This window comes from Tyto alba, unplaced genomic scaffold, assembly GCF_018691265.1.
Source record: "Tyto alba isolate M040663 unplaced genomic scaffold, T.alba_DEE_v4.0 Super-Scaffold_2, whole genome shotgun sequence".
Lineage (NCBI taxonomy): Eukaryota > Metazoa > Chordata > Aves > Strigiformes > Tytonidae > Tyto > Tyto alba.
Window position 1 is genome coordinate 45,661,495 of NW_024881282.1, and position 19,785 is coordinate 45,681,279.

Sequence of the window (19,785 nt, forward strand, 5' to 3'; positions counted from 1 at the left end):
GGAGACAACATGTGAAAAAGACTCATGGTGAGACTTACACAGGGAAGAAAGCCAGCTTCCAATGTGTCTTTATTCTTTCTGACATAAGATTATATATTCTTTTTTTGAAATAACCTGGCAAATGGTAAGGAGGACTTCCTATCATAATAAAGTGAAACCGTAGTCTTCCTATCTGTCTTTACCCACTTAATTTATCTCCTGTTTCATGTGCTCAAATACCAGATGAAACAAAACCAGTTGACAGACTATTTCATACTTTTGGGTTATTAATAGATTTGGTTGGCATACGTGGAGCTTTGATAAGCAAAACTATGTTTTGGAGATCTGATGGTCAAATTCCATTCAAGGGAAGCTTTAGCTCATCATTAAATAGTACCTTCGGTAACTTTCACTACTGAAGTTTCCATAAAATTTATCATTATGCTTTTACGCTATTGATCAAAATTATCCATGCAGTTAAGTCTTACTAAAAAATGCCCTCTACTATAGGGAGCATTCCCTTACTATGACAAAACCCAAAGGACTTGCTCCATCCCAGTTTTTGTGGTGTTTCCATAATTCTTCATTCTCCATTCTTTAGAGCTTTTTCTTTTTCTTCCATCCCATTGACCTAAAAAGCCTACATGTTTGAATAGAAGGAGGCTCCTGTTTAAAATGGTACCACAAAGCACAGGTACTACTTGGCAGCTTCTGTACTATGCAGTAACCTCAGCACTGTGAAACATGATACTTTAGCCACGTACTCCTCTGTGAATCTGGCAACAGAGAAGCTAAGAGCAGCAGGTCAACTAGGACAATACTATGAGTAGCAATAATAGTCTTTCTGTGCTGGGTTTTTGCTTTAATGATTAAAAGGCTGTAAAGAGGATGGGCATGAGGATCTGAGGGGCCAACAGACTTCCCAAAGTATTCCACAAATGTTTATAAATCAAATTACTATGAAGGAGGCCTGTCTGCTATACAGCTTTGCAAATAATTGACTCCTCCAGTCCATGGAACAGGGGATTGCAATTTCTTCCAAGGCAAGTGCCAAAAACTACCACTTTAGGTGAACACAGAGAGCTCAGATCTCCCATATGCCTGGCAAATGCTTTAATCAGTAAGATGCTGTTTGAAAGAAGGGAAGAAAGAAGTATGTCAATGACACTCATCTTTATCAATACGTAGAAAAGAGTGATACTTCTGTACATACAGATACAGTTATAAAAAATAACAGTGCTAAGTTCTAGAGAGCTTGAAGCTGCAAATCCTGATCTGACCCTATGTACCTCACTGTACCAAGCGTAATCTTTAATTCCAAAGAGAAGGAAAAAAAAAGAAAAAAGAAAAATACCCATCAGATATGCCATTCTTTGAAGAACTTCATAATAGCCATCCTATGTGGCTGCTTGCTGAACATGCTTGCTCTCACAAGTGCTTTCTGAGATGCTTAGTTTTTTTCCTCACTCACCTAACTCAAAGCTCAGATTTGTTATGATAGCCATGTGTATAACTGATGGATGATGGATCTCGCCCTTAGCTACAGTGTGTCAGGCAACTGCTTTAATGGTTTGTATGCTAAAGAGAAATTAAGTCAGGATGTGGATCTGAAATGGCCAAGAAAAATGACAAAAAGCCACTTGGAATAGTGGCACAGTTGGAGGGGAAGAATTAATTTATGTTGGCTCTTTTAACCCACGCATTGTGCTGGCAGGCCAAGTTCTGGCAACAAACTCTGGCATAGCACCAGTAGTGCCTTCACACTTGTTTTTGAAACGTCCACACTGGCAACTCTTCTCAGCTATTTGCCTTCTACCACACACGTGCATCCTCTGTGCATTTAAATTTTCCCCAATATAGTGTCAAACCTACTGTGAAGCCATCATAGCAGCACTGGTGAGCCTGAAACTGCTGCTTGCCTCGGCTACCCCCACATCTCCAGCACCTTTCTAAAGCCAAGGAAGTGACTCCAGGCTTCTGAAGCACTTTTTTTTTTTTTTTTTTTTTTGTATGTGTAAGACATAAATACTGAAATGTTTATTGCAAGAGACAAGTTTGAGTAGTTGATACGAGCACGTTGTCCTCCAACTGGGATGAACTTAACTGGGATGAACCGCTCCGCCGGGCGGAGCGGCCATTTAGCGACCGCGGCGCCGCGGCCGTTGGGACGGGAGGGGTGGGGGAGCGGCGGGCGCCCAACGGTAGGGCACGCGCCCGCCTGCCTTCCCGCCCTTTCTAACGGCCCGAGAGGAGCGGGCGCGTTGAGGCAAGGGGAGGAAGCGCCTCTCTCCGGTTAGGCTCGCGCCCTAGTGTCCCGTTTGTTTGGGGTTTTTTTATTTTGTTTTTTTATTTTTTATTTTTTTTTTTTCTTTTAAGGAGTGGGCGAGAGGGAGTTAGCGCCGTGCGAGCCGCGAACCAGCAGTAGCAGCTGCCTCCGGGGAACCGTGTGCGTGAGGCAGGGGGAGCAGACGTGATTACTTCAGAATTTATTTAAGGACCGGTGGAAACCACTGTAGCGGCTTCCAGGGGAAGTCCCCGACGACGACGACGAACGCGCCGAGGCCAGCAGCGCCCGCCGCCGCTCCCTCCGCCTCCACCGCTCTCCGGCTCCCGGCGGGGCCGCCCGCCCAGGCTCCGGACACGGGGGGAGGGCGCTTGCCAACGCCTAGCGTTTCCAAATGCGTAACATTAATTACACGCCTGGACTATTCAGATTATAGCAGATTTTTCCACTGCTTTGTCATGGTCGGACTACAGCAGATGATACGTTTTATTACACTATATATCCGATTAGATGAAATGTACCGGCGTTTGCCCGAACTCTTTAAATTGCAGACTATAGCCGGTCAGAGCTCTCATACCGCTTTCAGTACAGGCATCACCGAGTAATCGGCCAGGGCTAGGGCAGTCCGGCGGCGGGGGGACCGCACTCCCTGGCCCTTGGCGGGGAGCCGGTGGCGGTGCCCCGGGTACCGCGGGTTTTGCCCCGCGGAGCGGAGGCGCGCGGGAGGCGCAGGCTGCTGCGCGGGGCGCGGAGCGGAGGACGGGCCGCGGGTGACACGCCGCGGATCTCCCGCTGCCGCGGCTCCGGCTCGGTACCGCTGCGATCCGGCTCTGTCCGGTGCCTGCCTGGCAGCGATGAGCTGTAGGCAAGAGGATTTCTTTCCGTGAAGAAGAAAACCTCGTTTGCTTTTGATCATGCAGGCAGTCGTGCGTGCGGCTGGACTTAGTCACGCACAGAGGCATAATTAGCCTTGGAGGTATTGAAGAACCAGAGAAGCCAGGTATCGCTCAGTTAAGTTTAACAAAAGATGAGAAATAGAAGATGCTTTCTTCCTGGCCCCTCCCCCCAGTAATCGCTGGCCTCCAGCTGCAAAGATGCTGTTGCTCGAAAGGGGCTGCTGGAGCTTTAAGAGCCGCTCCCCCCCCTCCTGCTCCCGACAATGGTCTGAGCCGAGCTCTGCTTCCCAAAGCAAAATTTATAATATGCCATTTTTCCCATGGATGCTTCTCCTCTTGGCTGCTGACGAAGTGACCGAAGAAAATGCTGAGGTGCCAAGCAGCCAGTCTTGCCGGAGGACGGGTGCGGGGGCTTGGGGTTCCTCGGAGCAACGCCTGTGTCACCATTGCTAGGAAGATGGTCCAGGAGTGCTCGGCTGTGTGAGTCCCCGCTCGAAGCCGGTGGAGACTGCGGTTGTTACTGATCAAGTGAAATAGCAGACGTCGAAATAAAAGCCACTAGGTACTGAACCTTCTATTTCTGAGTTAAACATTCCCTCCTTAGCTCTGATACCCTCCGGGAGGTGAGGTGCAAATGCAAAATCTTGCTGTCTGCCTCTTGCTGTAGTACTTGTGTGGTATTTAAATGCATTTCTGTAATGGGAGTTGGGAGTTGGGGAATTTCAGACTAAAAACGTGAAGGCAACTTCTTTTTTTTTTTTTTTTTTTTTTTTTTTTTTTTTTTTTTTTTCTGGTGCAATTGAGGGAGATATGAGGCTGGAGGGATGGCATAAAAAACAAATAGTTGGAATGGGTCCTTTTTTTGAGGTACTGTGTTGATCACCCCTCCTGTGTGGAAGGAGTGCAGGATGCTTCTGTTAAAGGTGATATCATAGTTTAGTGGAGACTGGTAGGTAAGGAGTTAACTAGGAGGAGGAATATGCATGTAATGCAACTCAGACAATAGGAAGGATTTTCCTTATGGAATTGCACCGTGCTGCCCAAGAGCAATCTTGCTGAGAACATCTGAAAAGACATAATTGCAGTAAGAACTGGTTTTATCAGCCACTGTATCTATTTAACGATTTGAAAAAATAGAGCTTGTAAATGCAAAATACCCAGAATGATCCAATGAAATGAGTTTTCAAGCTGATGTCACTGTGGACAGGCTAGAATGTATGGTAGTTAGATTTCTACTTCTTTTTCCTGCAGCAAAATTACAAGTAACTTGAAATGACTCCTCAACCTTGGTGTGCAAATCAAACATCTGAGTAAACAGAAAACAAGCTTTTAAAACCTGCTATGGACAGAAAGGTGAGGGAATAAAATTAGGTTCACATCTAAGGTGGTAGCCTTCAAGGTGAGCAGAAGGAATGCTTGTCTAAGAGCCTTTGTCAGGGCAGAAACCAAGTAGTATTCTGTCTCCTCATTCCCAGAACATGCCCAAGTGAAAGAAGTCCAGTAGATAAATTATTCCCAGGCTACATGAGAATGCAGAGGTGTTTGTTACAACATTCACTTTAAATCAAGAATCTTGGACAATTCATATAACAGAATATGTTGAATAGGGTGGGGTCCAATGAGAAGAAAGATGACAACTTTTAAATTTTCCATCTTTATAGGATATGTACCACAGAAATTTCAAGTAGCTTTAGAAAAACTCAGTATTGAGGATGCACTTTTCCCACCTTGTCCGTACATGATTATCAGTATCCATAGGTAGAAGATAATATAAGGGAATTGCTATCAATTTAGTTTGTTAATGGAGTAGCTTCTGAAAAGGAGCTTTATATAACTCTTGACCAAGGGTGGGCATATCCTGTGCTGTTCATTGCAGTTTTTGACCATTCACTCACCTGGATGTCTAAACTGAGCTGCAGAATTCCTAATTGAGCTAATAGTGAGTTCACTCTTGATGGAGACATAATGCAGCTAATGCTATAGATTTGTTGTGGCATTTTTTCATACAGCCTGAGGATTCTTCAATGCAATGACAACAAACCACATTCTTTCCCCCTCTCATAGAACTTAAACAGTTGTTGCTTTCTGCCAGCTAAATGTTGTGTGTTTAGAGGGGAAACCTGTTCATGATTTTCATAATATTGTGGGCAGTGGCCACATAACATCCAGCGTGCTCCCTAGTCATGCATAGCACACATTTTTTATTTTTATGCTCCTGTTTGGAGATAGTAAAATGACAGAAGGTTGATGGCTTGCCTGTGCTAGTGACTTTTCCAGCCATCTACACTGATCCAAACCCACTGAAGTCCATGATAGAACTTCCATTAATTTAAGCAGTTGTTGGATTAGGCTCCATACAAATGATTGGAGAAGACACTGAATTAGGAACCAATCAACTTGGAATAGATTTTGCAGTGGATGGTGTAGTAGATACACAGTGGACAACGAAGAGAATATATTTAGAGAACTTTAATGTGCTGCCTCACAGGCTGCCATTGTGTATGGCTATGACACCCGAGCACTTGAGATCTAGAATTACTATTAAAACAAGTGCTTAGGCTTTGTTTCAAGTCAGAAGAATTATAAAGTTATTACAGTGCCTAAAAGTCTTGTTCTGGGGAGCATGTATGTGCTACATGAATTTTAAGGAAAGCAGTAATTTGTCAGTAGCCTGCTTCACCTTCAGAACCTCTCAGAGGGTTTGGGATAGATGTAAGGTGCTACAAGTTCAGTATCCGTTGCAGACCTTGAGAGTTTTGGGCACTTTGTGTGCTCCCTGAGCAAGGGAATTTAAGTGCTCTGTGGTGTCTGATCAATCTAAGAAACAGTGTTTGTGTATTAACAGTAAAATACTGGTGAGTTAAAGTAAATGCATATTTTATTGAGGGATTGTTTTACTTACATTCAGAATACCAGGTAAAGTAGTAAACTTTTTACTGCAGAGATGCTAAGTTCAGTGTCAATGGAGTTTTTGTTTTTCTCTTTAAAGAAAGAGAAACACATTTAAAAAGTCTTATTTTTGTTGGCTTAGATCAGTCAAACAGCTTTAAGTTGTATTGCCACAGAGCAAGTCAGCCTTTTTCTGGCAAAGGAACACAAAATTTATCTTTTTTTCCTTTGAATAAAGAGGTATATAATACATGTGTAGGTAGGTATTAATGAAGCATATTTCACCTTGTTAAGCCCTTTCCCTCCACTCCTTCCTCTTTTTTGCAGTCCTGGCTGTATGGGATGTATTGTACAGAATAATGTACACGAGGGCTTACTCTGTTACCGTGGACTTCTGTGGTCTTGAAGATACAGGACAGAGGTGTTTAATCCGCCATTTGCAATTCTTAATACCCAATGTAAAGAAATTCCAGTGTCCTCAATGTTCTTGGATGCTTGTGTTCCCTTGTATGTAACTCAGTGTGCCTTCAGTCATATCCTAACAGAGCAAGATGGCTGCCACTTTGTAGTGGGTTACTGTAGTTACCTGGCCTGTTCCTCACTTACTCCTGAGGACCAGCATGGTTAATGAAGGTCTTCATTACCTCTGTTCCTTCTCCACTTCCATTCCTCCCCCAAATCCTTTTCTGACTCAGTCTTCTGCGGGCAACAACCTGCAGTTCTCTAGTGGCAGGAAGAACTACATGACTTGCTAGATACATGGTTGGGCAGCACTGGTACAGTTAAGTGGGATTTAAGGTATCAAATTAGGAAACCAAGTTGGATGCCTTGGAAACCAAGTAGGAGTACTACTACTCCTTCATCTCTTCCTCCTTTCATGTGACCAGAGTCTTGGTAAAGAAATCCTTAGTAAATTACTTCAGTGGGAATTCACTCGGTTGCTACAAAGCTGACTCCTGATAGCTGGTCACAGATTTCTGAGCTTACTCAATTCAACACTATGTATCTTTCTTTTGAGAAGAAAGCAAGTCTGTGTTTCTTGGTTCTTGGGTTTGTTCGGAAGTTGGTTTATCTGTTGGATTCCTTGATTGTTTTTTGAGAGGATGGTGTTAGGAAAGTTTTGTTTTGTTTTGTTTTGTTTTTTTTTTTTCCGATGAGAATATGATTTTGTTCGTAATTTTATTTCTCATGAATGGCATAGTCAGAAGACTTCCTAAATGTACAAAGCACCTCATGCCTTTATTTATGTTGTAAACATTTCCTTGATAGCAAATTATGACCTTGAATAGGAACAACTTTAGTGTCGGAATTTTTTTGGGGAAATATTTGTATTTACTGTTTCTTCCCTTTAGATTCTAGAAGGAGCATATACCACTTAACTGCTGTCATATCGTGCATACGTGTTCCTCTGCCAAGCTAGGCTTCAGCAGCTTTTCAATTTTTATTCCAAAAATATTTTGTCATTATTTGCTTTACTGTGATTCCCTGGGTGGGTGAAAAAATATAAACCATTAAAATCTTTCTTCAAACATTTATTTTGTTTAAAACATTTGAATGATAAATAAAGCCAGAATATAAGTGAGGCCATAAAAGTTGAGTTATAAGAATGTTCAAACTTTCAAATTTAAAATGTTTTGAGACATGGCATTTTATCTTCCAATATAATATTTTAGTATATTTTTTTGTGTATATTTTCTGACAAAGAATAGCCTACATTTGCAAAAACGAAGCACAGATTTTTGTTTAAATTTGGATGTCTAAATGTACGTGTTTGTTATCATTCCACATGTGGTTATGTTTTAAGATTTCTCTGGTTTGTGGGTATTTTTAATGTCATTCAGAGGTTAGGAAATTTAGTATAAATAGCAATATCTGAAAATGTGGCCATACTTGTAATCAAGTATAACTGAGGTTTATTTTTTATTTTTTAATGATGATTTTCTTTGTTGTAGAAGTCTTCCAAGTATATAGAGCTCCAAATTCTCCACAAGGCAAGCCATCATAATAAAATGAACGTGTTTTTTTGTTTCTTTGTATGAATGCAATGAGATGAGCCACAATGTGGGGTATGTTTGCTTGTTTGTTTGTTTGTTTATTTCAAATTTTCAGCCATACTTAAATGTATATTAGATTTCAGAATCTATGTGGTAAATGAGTGAATTCTTCTAACTTAAAGCTCTTGCATTCACACATGGAATTATTCAGTGTGGAAGGCACCTTTGGAGGTCATCTGTGCCAGCTCGTTGCCTAGTGCTGGGCCAACTGAAAAATAAGATAAAGTTTCTCAGTGCAGGTTTGGAAAATAAAAATGAAGATTCAGCAATCACTCTAAATTTCTGAAGATTAAGGCAGATATTTATACACTCCCAATTTTGCTTATATTTTGTCACATTACTTGAAAATTGTAAGAGAAGTTACTTTGCAATTTAGAATTGTGGCAATGCAATTCAAGCTTTCTACTGCAAACTTCAGAGAAGAGATTCTGATGATTTGTGCACATTTTTGTTTGTCTTCACTTATCCTTCATTTACTGTTGCTGTCAGTTCTGAATTCTTTTTCGCTAATAGGACTCATCAAAGATAGGTAACTCTAATTGCCATGTAGTAGTTAATGGGAATGTATTGATTAATGAAAGGAATATTACCCTGGGATAATAAAAATATTAACATAGGATCTGGCACATGCAGACCGAATGGAGAGATTAAAATACATGAACAGACTCAATGAACATATTTTTGCATCTGAATTTCAGCATGCACATGGAGTTAAATGAGGAATCAACAGCCTAATACACTGTATAAAACCAATTCAGTAGATGGCTGGGAAACTTCATCCTGATCTTTGATCTTTTGGGGCTGTCTCTGGTTATATAGGTATATACAGTCAGTTGTATGACAGGGGAGGAGGATCTCAAACCATTGGCTGATAAACACAAGTAGAAAACATGGAATATCCATATGTCAGTTTATGACTCTATTTGATCTATCCAAAAGTTATGGTTTAGAAAATCAGTAAGAATGGAGGACAAAAAGGAAGTTTAGAGATGGTCCATTATTTATCCTGCTGAGTTCTGTTCTGAGTAGAATTGATACCTACATCAATTAATAAGAACTGTGTACTTGAAACAAATACCTGCCATGTATGCATGGATCTGTTGTTCCTGAGCTATATATATCCAGTAAGTCCAGGATGCATCTGACCTGTCTGTATGAAAACTGATTCATGCATATATAGTGCAATGTATCTGACATGTATCAACATTTCTGTAAACTCACAGATCAGCCACAGAAACACACATGGCATGGTAGGTCTAAAACGGAATAGAAGTGGGTCTGCCAATAGCCTTATTCTGAGCCTTTTAAGAGCTGCAACATTGAATGTGGCCGTGTCTCCCCTATAAATATAACTGAAAAAGACATATATTTTTCACAGAAAGAACAACTAATTCTAGTTCTTTTACTAGAGAGATCACTTTCAGTGTCTAATTGTTGAAATCCTGTATAAAATATACTTTAGCTTAATACAGATTTATGGTCTTCAATTAGTGGGAAAAGAGTAGGTAGTTACAGTAATTCCTTCTGATTTCAGTGTATGAAATATTTCAGTTGATTATATTATGAAACCAGAGTAAAAATTGTTGGGATTTCAGCATTTTTTAATCACCAAAATTACGTTTATCATTCAAAGTTACATAGAAGGAAAATCAGAAGTTGCCTTCTTCCCTCATTGAAAATTTAAAAATAAAATTACTCAGGCTATGATCACATTAGCAATCAGACCTAACTGTTCACAGCAATGCTATTTTCATTTTATGGTTTAATGTGAATCTCTCAGTTCTTTCTATCTTTATTGTGTTGGCTTGGTTCTCTTTGTGCTTCTGCTGTGTGCAAACTAAATTATTTTCAGCTACAATTAAACTGGAAGCTTACTTTTAAATCTAGTATCCCGACCTCATGTGTGAACCACATCATCATGTGGTTAACCAAGTGTTGTCTTAACACACGCACACAATCAGAAGGCTCTGGAAACTTCAAGAACTCTTGTAACTCACTGATGTGATTCACTTCCTAGATAAAGATCCAAATGCATGTGTGCCCTCCTATTTGTGCTCAGCTGCCAATTTTCTACTACTCATTTGTGATCGGTCTGTTTGCTGACACTTTTCCTCTACTTTTGTTGGTTTTGTTGGTCCTTTCTCTGCTTTAACTGCCCTAGCTTTTGTTGTAGTCCCTCTTGATGAACCTCCCTTTCTTTTTTTCCTTTTTTTCCTTCCTTTTAAAATTCTTCATATATTCTCAGTATTTTGATTCTTCCTGCTATCAAGCAGAAAATTCATAAAAGGTGCAATTAGGTCTTGTGCTCATGTGCTGGAAGAAGGCCAGCATTTCTTGGGAACAGTGTTAAATGGTGGCAGCCTTGGGACATTGAAAGCATCCCATCTACTGGCAGGTATAAGAGTGATAAATGCCAGATAAAGTTTAAAAAAAGAGTGCTTTTCTAAAGTCAAGAAGACACAAATCATAGTAAATCAGAACAGCATGGCATGTGCATCTTTCACAAAGAGCTGTAAGAAATCTTTCTCTGGGATCCCCCCAATAAACCTGCAGTTGTTTGAAATTTTGTTCTTTTTTTTCTGGGTTGATGACCCAGGAACACCCTGAAGAGCTGGATTCCCTTCAGAGTTGTTCGGGGGGCCCTAGTGTTGGCTCCCACAAAAGCTCCATGTGAGGACGTGGCCCAGGATTCCCTTTTCCCCTGCTCCTCACTGTTGCAAGTGTCAATGTATCCCTTTCTGGCATGCCCTACAAGCATTTCTGATCTGACCCAGGTTAGCATACCGCTTTTCTCTATTTGAGCTGAGGGTGGGGAAAGGGAGAGGATGCATGTGGTTCCAATGGAATAATGGCATTGATCTCTGAATTGCCGGAAAGCAATGTACATCACCAGTCTGACTGCAAGAACTGCCATACCTTTTAAAGATTCTCCTGGGGCTGTGAGCTGTGGGAGAAAACTTCCAAATAGCAACTGCCTACATCAGGAACTGCCCACATCAGGAACTGCCCACCCATTCCCTGCCTTCTCTGCGGTCTTACTCATAGCCCAAGATTGTTACTTGTGCTGTGTCAGGATAATGCAGTCCAGGCTTTGAAAATAAGCACACTGCATGATCCACTCCCCTCCCTGAATGCAGAAGCTTAGAGGGAAAAGACACAGTAATAGTGCGATGGTTTCCATTGCCGCCCCACAACTGCTCACATATATGGCTTCCCACATCCCCATAGTAACTGTAGGAGGAGATTTTTCTATCTAGTTTGATACAAGGTGCTAAGGTAGGAACAGCTGTTTGCACAGAGGTTTCTCTAACTGTTCCCACACACACACACCATCATGTGTGAAAAATTGTAACACACTCAGCCACTGCCTGTGAACAGTGGTAGTGTGTGCTGTGCTGTTCAGACCATAAACTTGATCTGTATGTGCAGGTCATTGGACGTAATTTCTCGAATGATGAAGGTTCACTGATGTGTATCCCCTGGGGCAGGAAGCATGCCCCGTGATCATGAGGCAGGAAAGGTTCAGTGACAATCTGAATTGTTTTCTTTGGTCTTGAAGTAGTGGGCATGCAGAGACCTTGGTCTCTGGCCACCTGCTGCATACTGAAAAGTTGTGATTAAACTGAGCAAGTGGCAGATAGCCTTGGATGACCCTTTGTCTCACAGTGAACTTTGACCATCCCAACTGGTTAGCCACAGATGGGACCTGAGTGGAGACACCTGAGAGTGATGACCACTTGCCAAGTGAAATGTACTCCCACAACACTGTGAAAAGATCATGGAGGCAAGACAGTGGCTCTCCCCTGCTGGTAGTCCCACATCTCAAGGTATCTGTGGACAGTGGACAAAGCAGTTACATCAGCAAGAACTCCCCAAAAGCTGTTCAGACTCTGCAAGAAAACTGAAGTGTGGGAGGACGAGAACTCATTTATTCAAACTGTCCTTCTGCTGGTGCAGCTGCAGAGTTTAGTCACTCCCCATCTGTGGTGCCTGACAGTACACACTGTCCATATTCAGAAGAGGAAGTGGTAGGTACCATGAAGATTGGTTGGTAATGGTGCAAATATTTTAAACTTGAAGTTTTTTATGGCAATGGAGGCACCGATGTATTAACGTCATTTCAATATGAAAGGACATTGTGGTGCTTCCTAGTGGAACCTATAGTTGAGGAGTGGCAAAGGTTTCTGGAATAGAAAGTTTTGAACCTCATGAGTAATGGAGATATGCAGCATTGAATCAGATAATCCTGAGTAAATATACTGACCTAAATTTATTGGAGATGTGAGGAACTTTTCAGTATCTATCACTTCAAGCTATTAACTGCTTCTCTTGCACCTAATTAATGACTAAGTGGATAATAGCTACAAGCAACCTTTACCTTGCCTCAAGTCCAGACACTTTAAAAACAGGATGAAACACTACCTGAAATCTCAGTAGTGAAGCTTATTCCTATGAAATCTATGCAGTAGTAGCTGATAATTCAGACTGAAATACCAGTGTTTGGTGCCAACTTTGCTAGTTACCACATCTGCCAAAAAAGTGAAAATTAAGAATACTAAATTCTGCATGAACATTCAGAATACGATCAAGGCCAGCTAATGTTAGTGAAGCTCTGTAATTTTCCCAGTAAATTTTAGCAGCAAGCAGTGTTAGCACAAGGATTGCTTGTGACTTAATGACAGTAGAAGGAACTGGTTTTAATGAATTAAGCACAGGTTTCTTAACACTTTGGTTGTCTGGTGTATGGCCCGTCTTTAAGTTCCACTTTCACAAGTTCCATCTTCCTACTTTGGAAAGCAGACCAGATGTAAGAATACATAGAGCTAATCCAGCATAGTACTGAGACTGAAATGGTAAGAATGTTGCATGATGGCACACTTAACAGTGGAAGTGTGTCAACCACATATATTGTAGACAAAGTTCATGTCCAGAAAGTCCACATCAAACTCCTAAGTAAAATATTTTAACTTCCAGTAGATGAACCAAAAACACTTTCATTCCACTTACTGAGATGAAAGGCTTACAATAGTTACTACAATAACAATTTCTAGAAATTAACCCTTGTCCTGGGTTGAGAGCAGACATAACTATGTATAAAGTTATGTCTGCTGTACTTCATCAGTCATACTAGAAAAGCAATTTCTCCTTCTTTGGGTGACTGTTATTGGGTAGATACCATCTATTATTAACACAATCTTCTTTTTTAAAAAAAATCTGAGCTTTGAGACCTGTCATACCTTCGGTTTTGTTCTTTTTTCCATCTGCTAAACCCAGTATCTTATAGCATATGCTTCTCCCCATACACTAACTGAGGTTTTGACATTTACATAAGAAGATTTATAATTGAAGAATGGGAGTAGGTGATATTATTTGTTCTGCTTCATGACTGTTTTTAGGAAACAACAGTGATTCTGTCCCTGGTAATTCAATTTGCACAAGATATCACAGGGATGGTAATTAGCAGAGTTTCTAGTTCTTGACCTCTTACTGAACAAGCTCACTGGTGAAGAATTTCCCCTGAGGGTGGGAATAACTAGATAAAAAAATAGATTAACCTGGCATTGTTAAGGCAGCATGATACTGGATCAATGGTTAGCCTGAGCTGTACTGCAGAAATGCCTAGAGCAGGACAAAATCTGGCAATTAATGGCATCTGTTGGCATCAATACCAACAATTCAGCAATGACACTAAGCAAGAGAGGGGAGAAAATCAACAATAAAGGAGACTACAATTGCAGAGGAAGTATTTTCTGTCATTTTAAGAGAGCATTATTTGTAAAACTATTAATTTAAAATATTCTGTCACCCTCCATCTCCTTCCAGTCATTCTTTAGGACACACATTCAAAGTCTTTGCTGTGCGGAATTAGTCACTGTATTTAATCTCTGTCTGTCGACCATCTGATTATCATTGAAGGCACAAAGTTGAAAGAGGGAACAATGCAATAATCTACTAACTGTGTCCATGTGACAGAGTTAATTCCTCTTATGAAATCCCCTCAAATGATTTTCTACTGAAGAGCTTTTCCTTGATTTGTGTTTTTTTAAAGAAATGATGTGTGAAGTGATGCCAACGATAAATGAGGACACCCCGATGAGTCAACGGGGGTCCCAAAGCAGTGGCTCGGACTCGGATTCTCACTTTGAGCAGCTGATGGTGAACATGCTGGATGAAAGGGACCGTCTCCTTGATACTCTTCGGGAGACACAGGAAAGCTTGTCACTTGCACAGCAACGCCTACAGGATGTCATCTACGACAGAGACTCCCTCCAGCGACAGCTTAACTCAGCACTGCCTCAGGTATGTAGTTTATAAAATTTTTTTTTTAGGTTCACCAATTTTCTACTTAATGCCACTTACTTTAATCCTAATCAGCATTTATTCCTTGAGGCCCAAATTCTGCTCCCTTTGAGGTTGGCTGCAGAACTCCTATCAATTTAATTGTACCTAGTTTGACCTCTCTGAGACGTCTTTTCTATTGGAAGTTAAGAGTAGGAGTAATGCTGTTGACTTCACAGAGAGCAAGATGAAGGCCTGTAGCTACTGGTTCTTTTGGCTGTTGCTCTAGCATTTACAACAGATGAGTGATCATTTAAAATAAAGATCTAATGGTGGGAATGAAGTAAAAAGAATAAGGATGTTTCCTACAGACTCGATTCCAGATAAGAGTTTCTAACTAGCATTACAGCAAATAAAACCAGCTTACATAGGTTAAATAAAGTATGACACAAAACCACAAAAAGAACTGATATCTTAATATTTTTACTAATTCCTTTTAAATTATTTATATACATTTCTTTATCTACAATTACCCTGTTTTTCTTTAGGAACTGCAAAATTAATTACTTCAGTTAAAATAATAATTTAATACTGTATTTCAATATTATATGTCAATATAAGATTATTTTTCAATATTCTAGAATTAAAAGCAAAGAAATGTCTTAGTTCAGACTGTACATCTGGCTAGAGGTTTGAAATACACCATGATTCAAAATGCAGTTTTTCTCCATGTTATTTCCTTTGTGTTTCCCAACTGTCAATTGCTAGAAAATTTAAGTGTAGTCATGAGGGCCTGGACATACTTGCCTGGGCAAAGTTATATACCTATTGAACAGTGGTTAGAGAGGAAGACAGATTCAGTTGTGTGATTGGAAAAAGGAGAGTGGTGAGGATGAATCAAATGAGTGAGAAAGTTTTTAAAGATGGAAAAGGAAAAAAGCACCCACTGGAGCAGGGAACACAAGCACTTGCTTAAGGGCTGACCCCAGCAGGTAATTGGAATATCTTGGGCTAGGGCTAAAGAACAGAAACTGTAGTCAGTGATAGCATTAGCAACTTCAACTTTAGTGCCAGGCAATAAGAATGAGTACACTTGACTTGGGTCAAACAAAAAGGAGTACCAATGATCCTTATACACAGTAAAATCAAGGGGAATTTTTTTTTTTTTTTTTTTTTTTTTTTTTCTAATTTGTGGGCAGTTGAGCTCCTTTTCCACTGGTGTCGCTTCACAGAAGAGTGTAAAAGAATAAATGAAAGACAGCATATACCCTTTATTCAAAGATCTGTTGCTAGAAATTTGAAAAAGAGAGGATGTTTTGCATCTGTGAACCCCCATTTAGTGTGCCACTTATTATGGAGTCACTCTCCACTCAGCCCATAGTGAGGTATTTCTGTTGATCACTAGCAGGTGTCTTAATGTTTCTGTGTCTCACATAAATAAAACTCCTGCTAAATGCAGGAGACTACCTAAGGAAAATAATGTTCAGCATAAATGTGATACAGAGCCTAAAAGAAACAGAAATTCAAAGGAACTGTATCATGATATGATTTTAATCTTTATTTCTTGTAGTAATGTTGCTGGTGTGTGTTTTTGAATGATAGCTGTACACCCCCTAAAAGTAATTGATTGGTCAGGTGATCACTTTGCACTACCATGTACCATTAAGAATGTGTATTTCAGGTAGCGTTTATCAATGTATCTAAGTAGAGATGTGGGTTTCCCATATGAGAAACTGTGTGACATACTGCTTACACTTTAAAGCAGAACCAGATTTTTTTCCCCATCAATTAGGTTGTCTAGATCTTCATACAAGTAATTCAGTTCTGTAGAAATCTGTTTCTATAAGTATAGAGCACTGGCCTAGTAATATAACATTCTGGTAATACAGCCTTCCAAGAAAATATCTTCCATATGACTGCTATACTATTTAGCTTCCTCTGTAGATTTGAGATAATCTACATAGTACATTTATAATTTTCTTTTTTGCTTACTGTTTTATGAATGACAGGCTTGAATTGCTAGCTGCCTGACATAGCCCTGTGACAAAATGCTACCCAGTATTTTTATCATGGAGAGGAAGAATTCTGTGTTCACTCGATTTAAGAGAAGAATACATAAATAAACAGTAATGATACAATAATTATTAGTTATAATGTGACATCTAATGAATCTTCCTTTATAAGAATATATTTATTTTAGCTCTTGATTTCTTGAGTGGTTTTCAAAATTCAGTTATTTCTCACCATTTACATAGTGCTCTGCATGTAGAAAGTGTGTATTGACACAGTTACATTCTGAAGCATTTTCGTTAGGACACTGTTTTTGTTTCTTGTCTTGAACAATTAAAAATAGGATCTGGAAAAATCATTGCACTTCTTATAAATAGCATCTGAACAAAAAGAACCTGCATGAAAACTGGGGTAATGAATGAACCATTGAAAAGTCTTGTCTGACAGGAAATAGGAAATAATTAATAACATTAAAAATGAAGCTTGAGATATTAGTTAATCCTCTTACAGCTACTGCTGTTAATACTGTAGCCAAAATGCAAAGTATGACTGTACATGGCTCTAAGTTTTTATATTGATCTATACTGCAACAGAACAATGTATCTACATCTTTCATATCTGATTTACAGAAATATAGTTGTCTTGCTCATTGCTATCATTGAAGTAATTTTTATTTCCATTAGATTACCAGTCGTAACTTTATGAACATATCTATTTAACTGAACAGCTATGTTTAAGGAGGGAGGGAAAAACTGAGCAGGCAGTTACGGACCAGTTAGACTAAATGTAATAACAGAGAAGACTTTAAAGCTTATTTTGGAGGAAAAACTAATAAGAAGTTAAAAATCTGACAAGGGTTTACCAGAATTATCTTTATACAAAATAACTCAGCGTCACTCTTTGGTACCGGAGTTGTTAGACTAGAGAACTATGATATCCCTAAAATAGATCTCTTTTGAAGTGGTCCCATTTAAATTAAGAGCAAATGTGAAGTGAGTAAGAAAAAGTAAGATAATTAGTAAGGTAAGTAATAGAGAAAAAAATTTCAATTACAGTACACATTGGTAAGATGGAAGGAGGCTAGTAGTAGTAGTTGATTAAGAATGTGTTTTGGGATCAATTTTTGTTAATTTGAGCACAAAAAGGAGGAGCATGCTAATGGAAATTTTAGAAATAAGATGAGCAGTCAACTAAGGGAATGAGTACGATAGTACACAAGAACAAGAGTAACAGAGGTGGGATAATATTGCATGGTACAAAGATGAGGGCCCTGTATCTAGCAGTTAATAACAAAAATCTATGTTCTGACCTTTTAGATAGCACTAGCAGAGAGGGAAAAAATATGTTATACAATGGTTGTAGGCAGCCAATGAAAGGTGAGTGTAAAAAAGGCAAATATCATTCTGAAATGTATTAGGTAAGAGACTTCTATTAGAAGTAAATAAGCATTAGTGCAGTTAAATCAAGGGGTGGTCTGAATCTTACTGTCTGGGTTTTGGCGCAGTAGTGATTGAGAGCCAACCTCAAGTTGGAATAGATTCAGAAAAAGACTGATAGTGAAAAGAGGCAATAACATCTTATGCATGAAAAGACTATATGAAGTTTTCTTACTTCTGGGGGAAGCTAAGTTGAGAAGAAATATAAGTGATTTTGTAAATTTTCTTGGAGAGGCAGAAGATGGAGCAACTAGGTAAAGATGAAAGAAATGGTTTAAGCCAAAAATAATGTTGATGGTGAAAAAAATGAATATAGGGTACCATGAATAAAGGTATATCATTCATCAGAAGAAGGTCTTGAATAATCAAGGAATGACATTCAGAATCTATCTTTCTTATACAAAGACAGGGTGAAACTTCCAAGCTGTTTTCAAGATGAAGCTGATGTGAAAGACATTATATATCATGGTACCTTTGATTAACCTCTGAACATAACCCAAAACACCCCTTCCTGTTCTTTATTTCAGATTTTATGGTGCAGAGATTCTCCTTTGTGTGGGATCATTCACACAAAGCATGAAACATGGGTCTGAATATTTTTACTTAAACTATTAGAATTGCATGATAGTACAGTTAAGTGTTCTGTGCATAATAGTTCTTCTGATACTAAGAGTCTAGCTTACAGGTGGTCTTGTTTATTATTCCCAAAGCTGCCTGTTGACAGCAGAAGCCTCTAAGGAAAGTGGTTTTGGGGCTGCACTGCGTGTTCCCTTACAACAGGAACTTACTTTATTTAGGTCATGACATAGTCTAGAAAAAAAGAAACAATTGCTAAATACAATACATTTCTACTGCTATAGGGAAGCATAGGATATAAATACTTAACAGTATGTTTTTATTTTAGTAAAATTAGGTCTTTTACTCTACCATAAAAAAGCGTTCTACTAAAAAGGTTAGTAACCGTAACTCCTGTTTTGAGTGTCAGGAAGAGAAAAACATTCAGTTGCAACTTTCTCAAGTGAATTTCACCATAATCTTCTCTAAGCTAAATTGTCTAGAAAATGCCACTTATATTAGTTGCCTTGTAAACAAACATTGAAAAAAATACGATTTATGTCATTGTAAGACTTAGAATGAATCATAAGAATCATAATAATTATAAATATGCTCTGATAAGCAACACTGAACTAGGATTGTTTTGTGGTTGTTTCATTGTTTCTTCTAATCTTTCAAAAATAAGTTTCAAGATACAGAAGATGCAGAGGTATTATTTATATGAAGATGTTCATAGGTTATCACTCTCTAATCAAATATGTGTATTTTGTTCATTAGTAATATACTTGCTCAGTGATTTACTTAGAATTAAGCTCATATTCACAGAATCACAGAGCAGCTGAGGTTGAAAGGGGCCTGTGGAGGTCACGTTGTCCAACCCTTCTGTTCCATCAGGGTTACTAAGAGCACTCTGCCCTGGACTGTGTCCAGATGGCTTTTGAATATCTCTGAGGGTAGACTCCACAACCTCTCTGGGCAAACTCTGCCAGTGCTGTCACTCTTAGACTAAAAAGTGTTTCCTGATGTTTGTGCCCATCGCCTCTTGAATATTGTATTACCAGAAATAGGGATAATTATGTGGCCCAGCACTATAGCTGTACAAGATAATAAAGCAGAACAACTTTGCAAGCACTTTAAAAGACTTTGATATACTGAAATGGGTCCTGATGATTGTCAGAGTCAGGACAATTTCTCTGATAACAGTTAGTCTCTTTCTCCTGTCTTGCACTGGGAATTTAGCTAGACATCACTGGGCTCATTATTAAAGGAATGACAAGGATGTGTAAGGTCTTTTCACTCTGATGAGTGAGTTACTTTTAGTTTGAATCTGGACTAACAGAATCATATAGTGGATGATTCTGAGAAACTAACTTCCAAAATAAGTTTTCAAATACAATGGTTTG

The 19,785-nt window shown here is 39.2% G+C and overlaps 1 protein-coding gene across 17 annotated transcripts in view; it reads left to right on the forward strand.

Annotated features, from left to right (window-relative positions):
* Positions 1–3,233: 3,233 nt before the first annotated feature.
* PPFIA2 (PTPRF interacting protein alpha 2) overlaps positions 3,234–19,785 on the forward strand; it is a 349,964-nt gene continuing 333,412 nt past the window's right edge. For 7 of the 17 annotated variants that reach the window (XM_032999742.2, XM_032999745.2, XM_032999746.2 and 4 more), the window contains exons 1-2: positions 3,236–3,721; positions 14,152–14,402. In XM_032999742.2, the coding sequence (XP_032855633.1) occupies positions 14,154–14,402 (249 nt within the window). In that variant the 5' untranslated portion in view covers positions 3,236–3,721; positions 14,152–14,153. Of the gene's footprint in view, positions 3,722–14,151; positions 14,403–19,785 lie in introns of all 17 variants that reach the window. The other 10 variants (XM_032999748.2, XM_032999750.2, XM_042792153.1 and 7 more) reach the window with 4 other exon arrangements.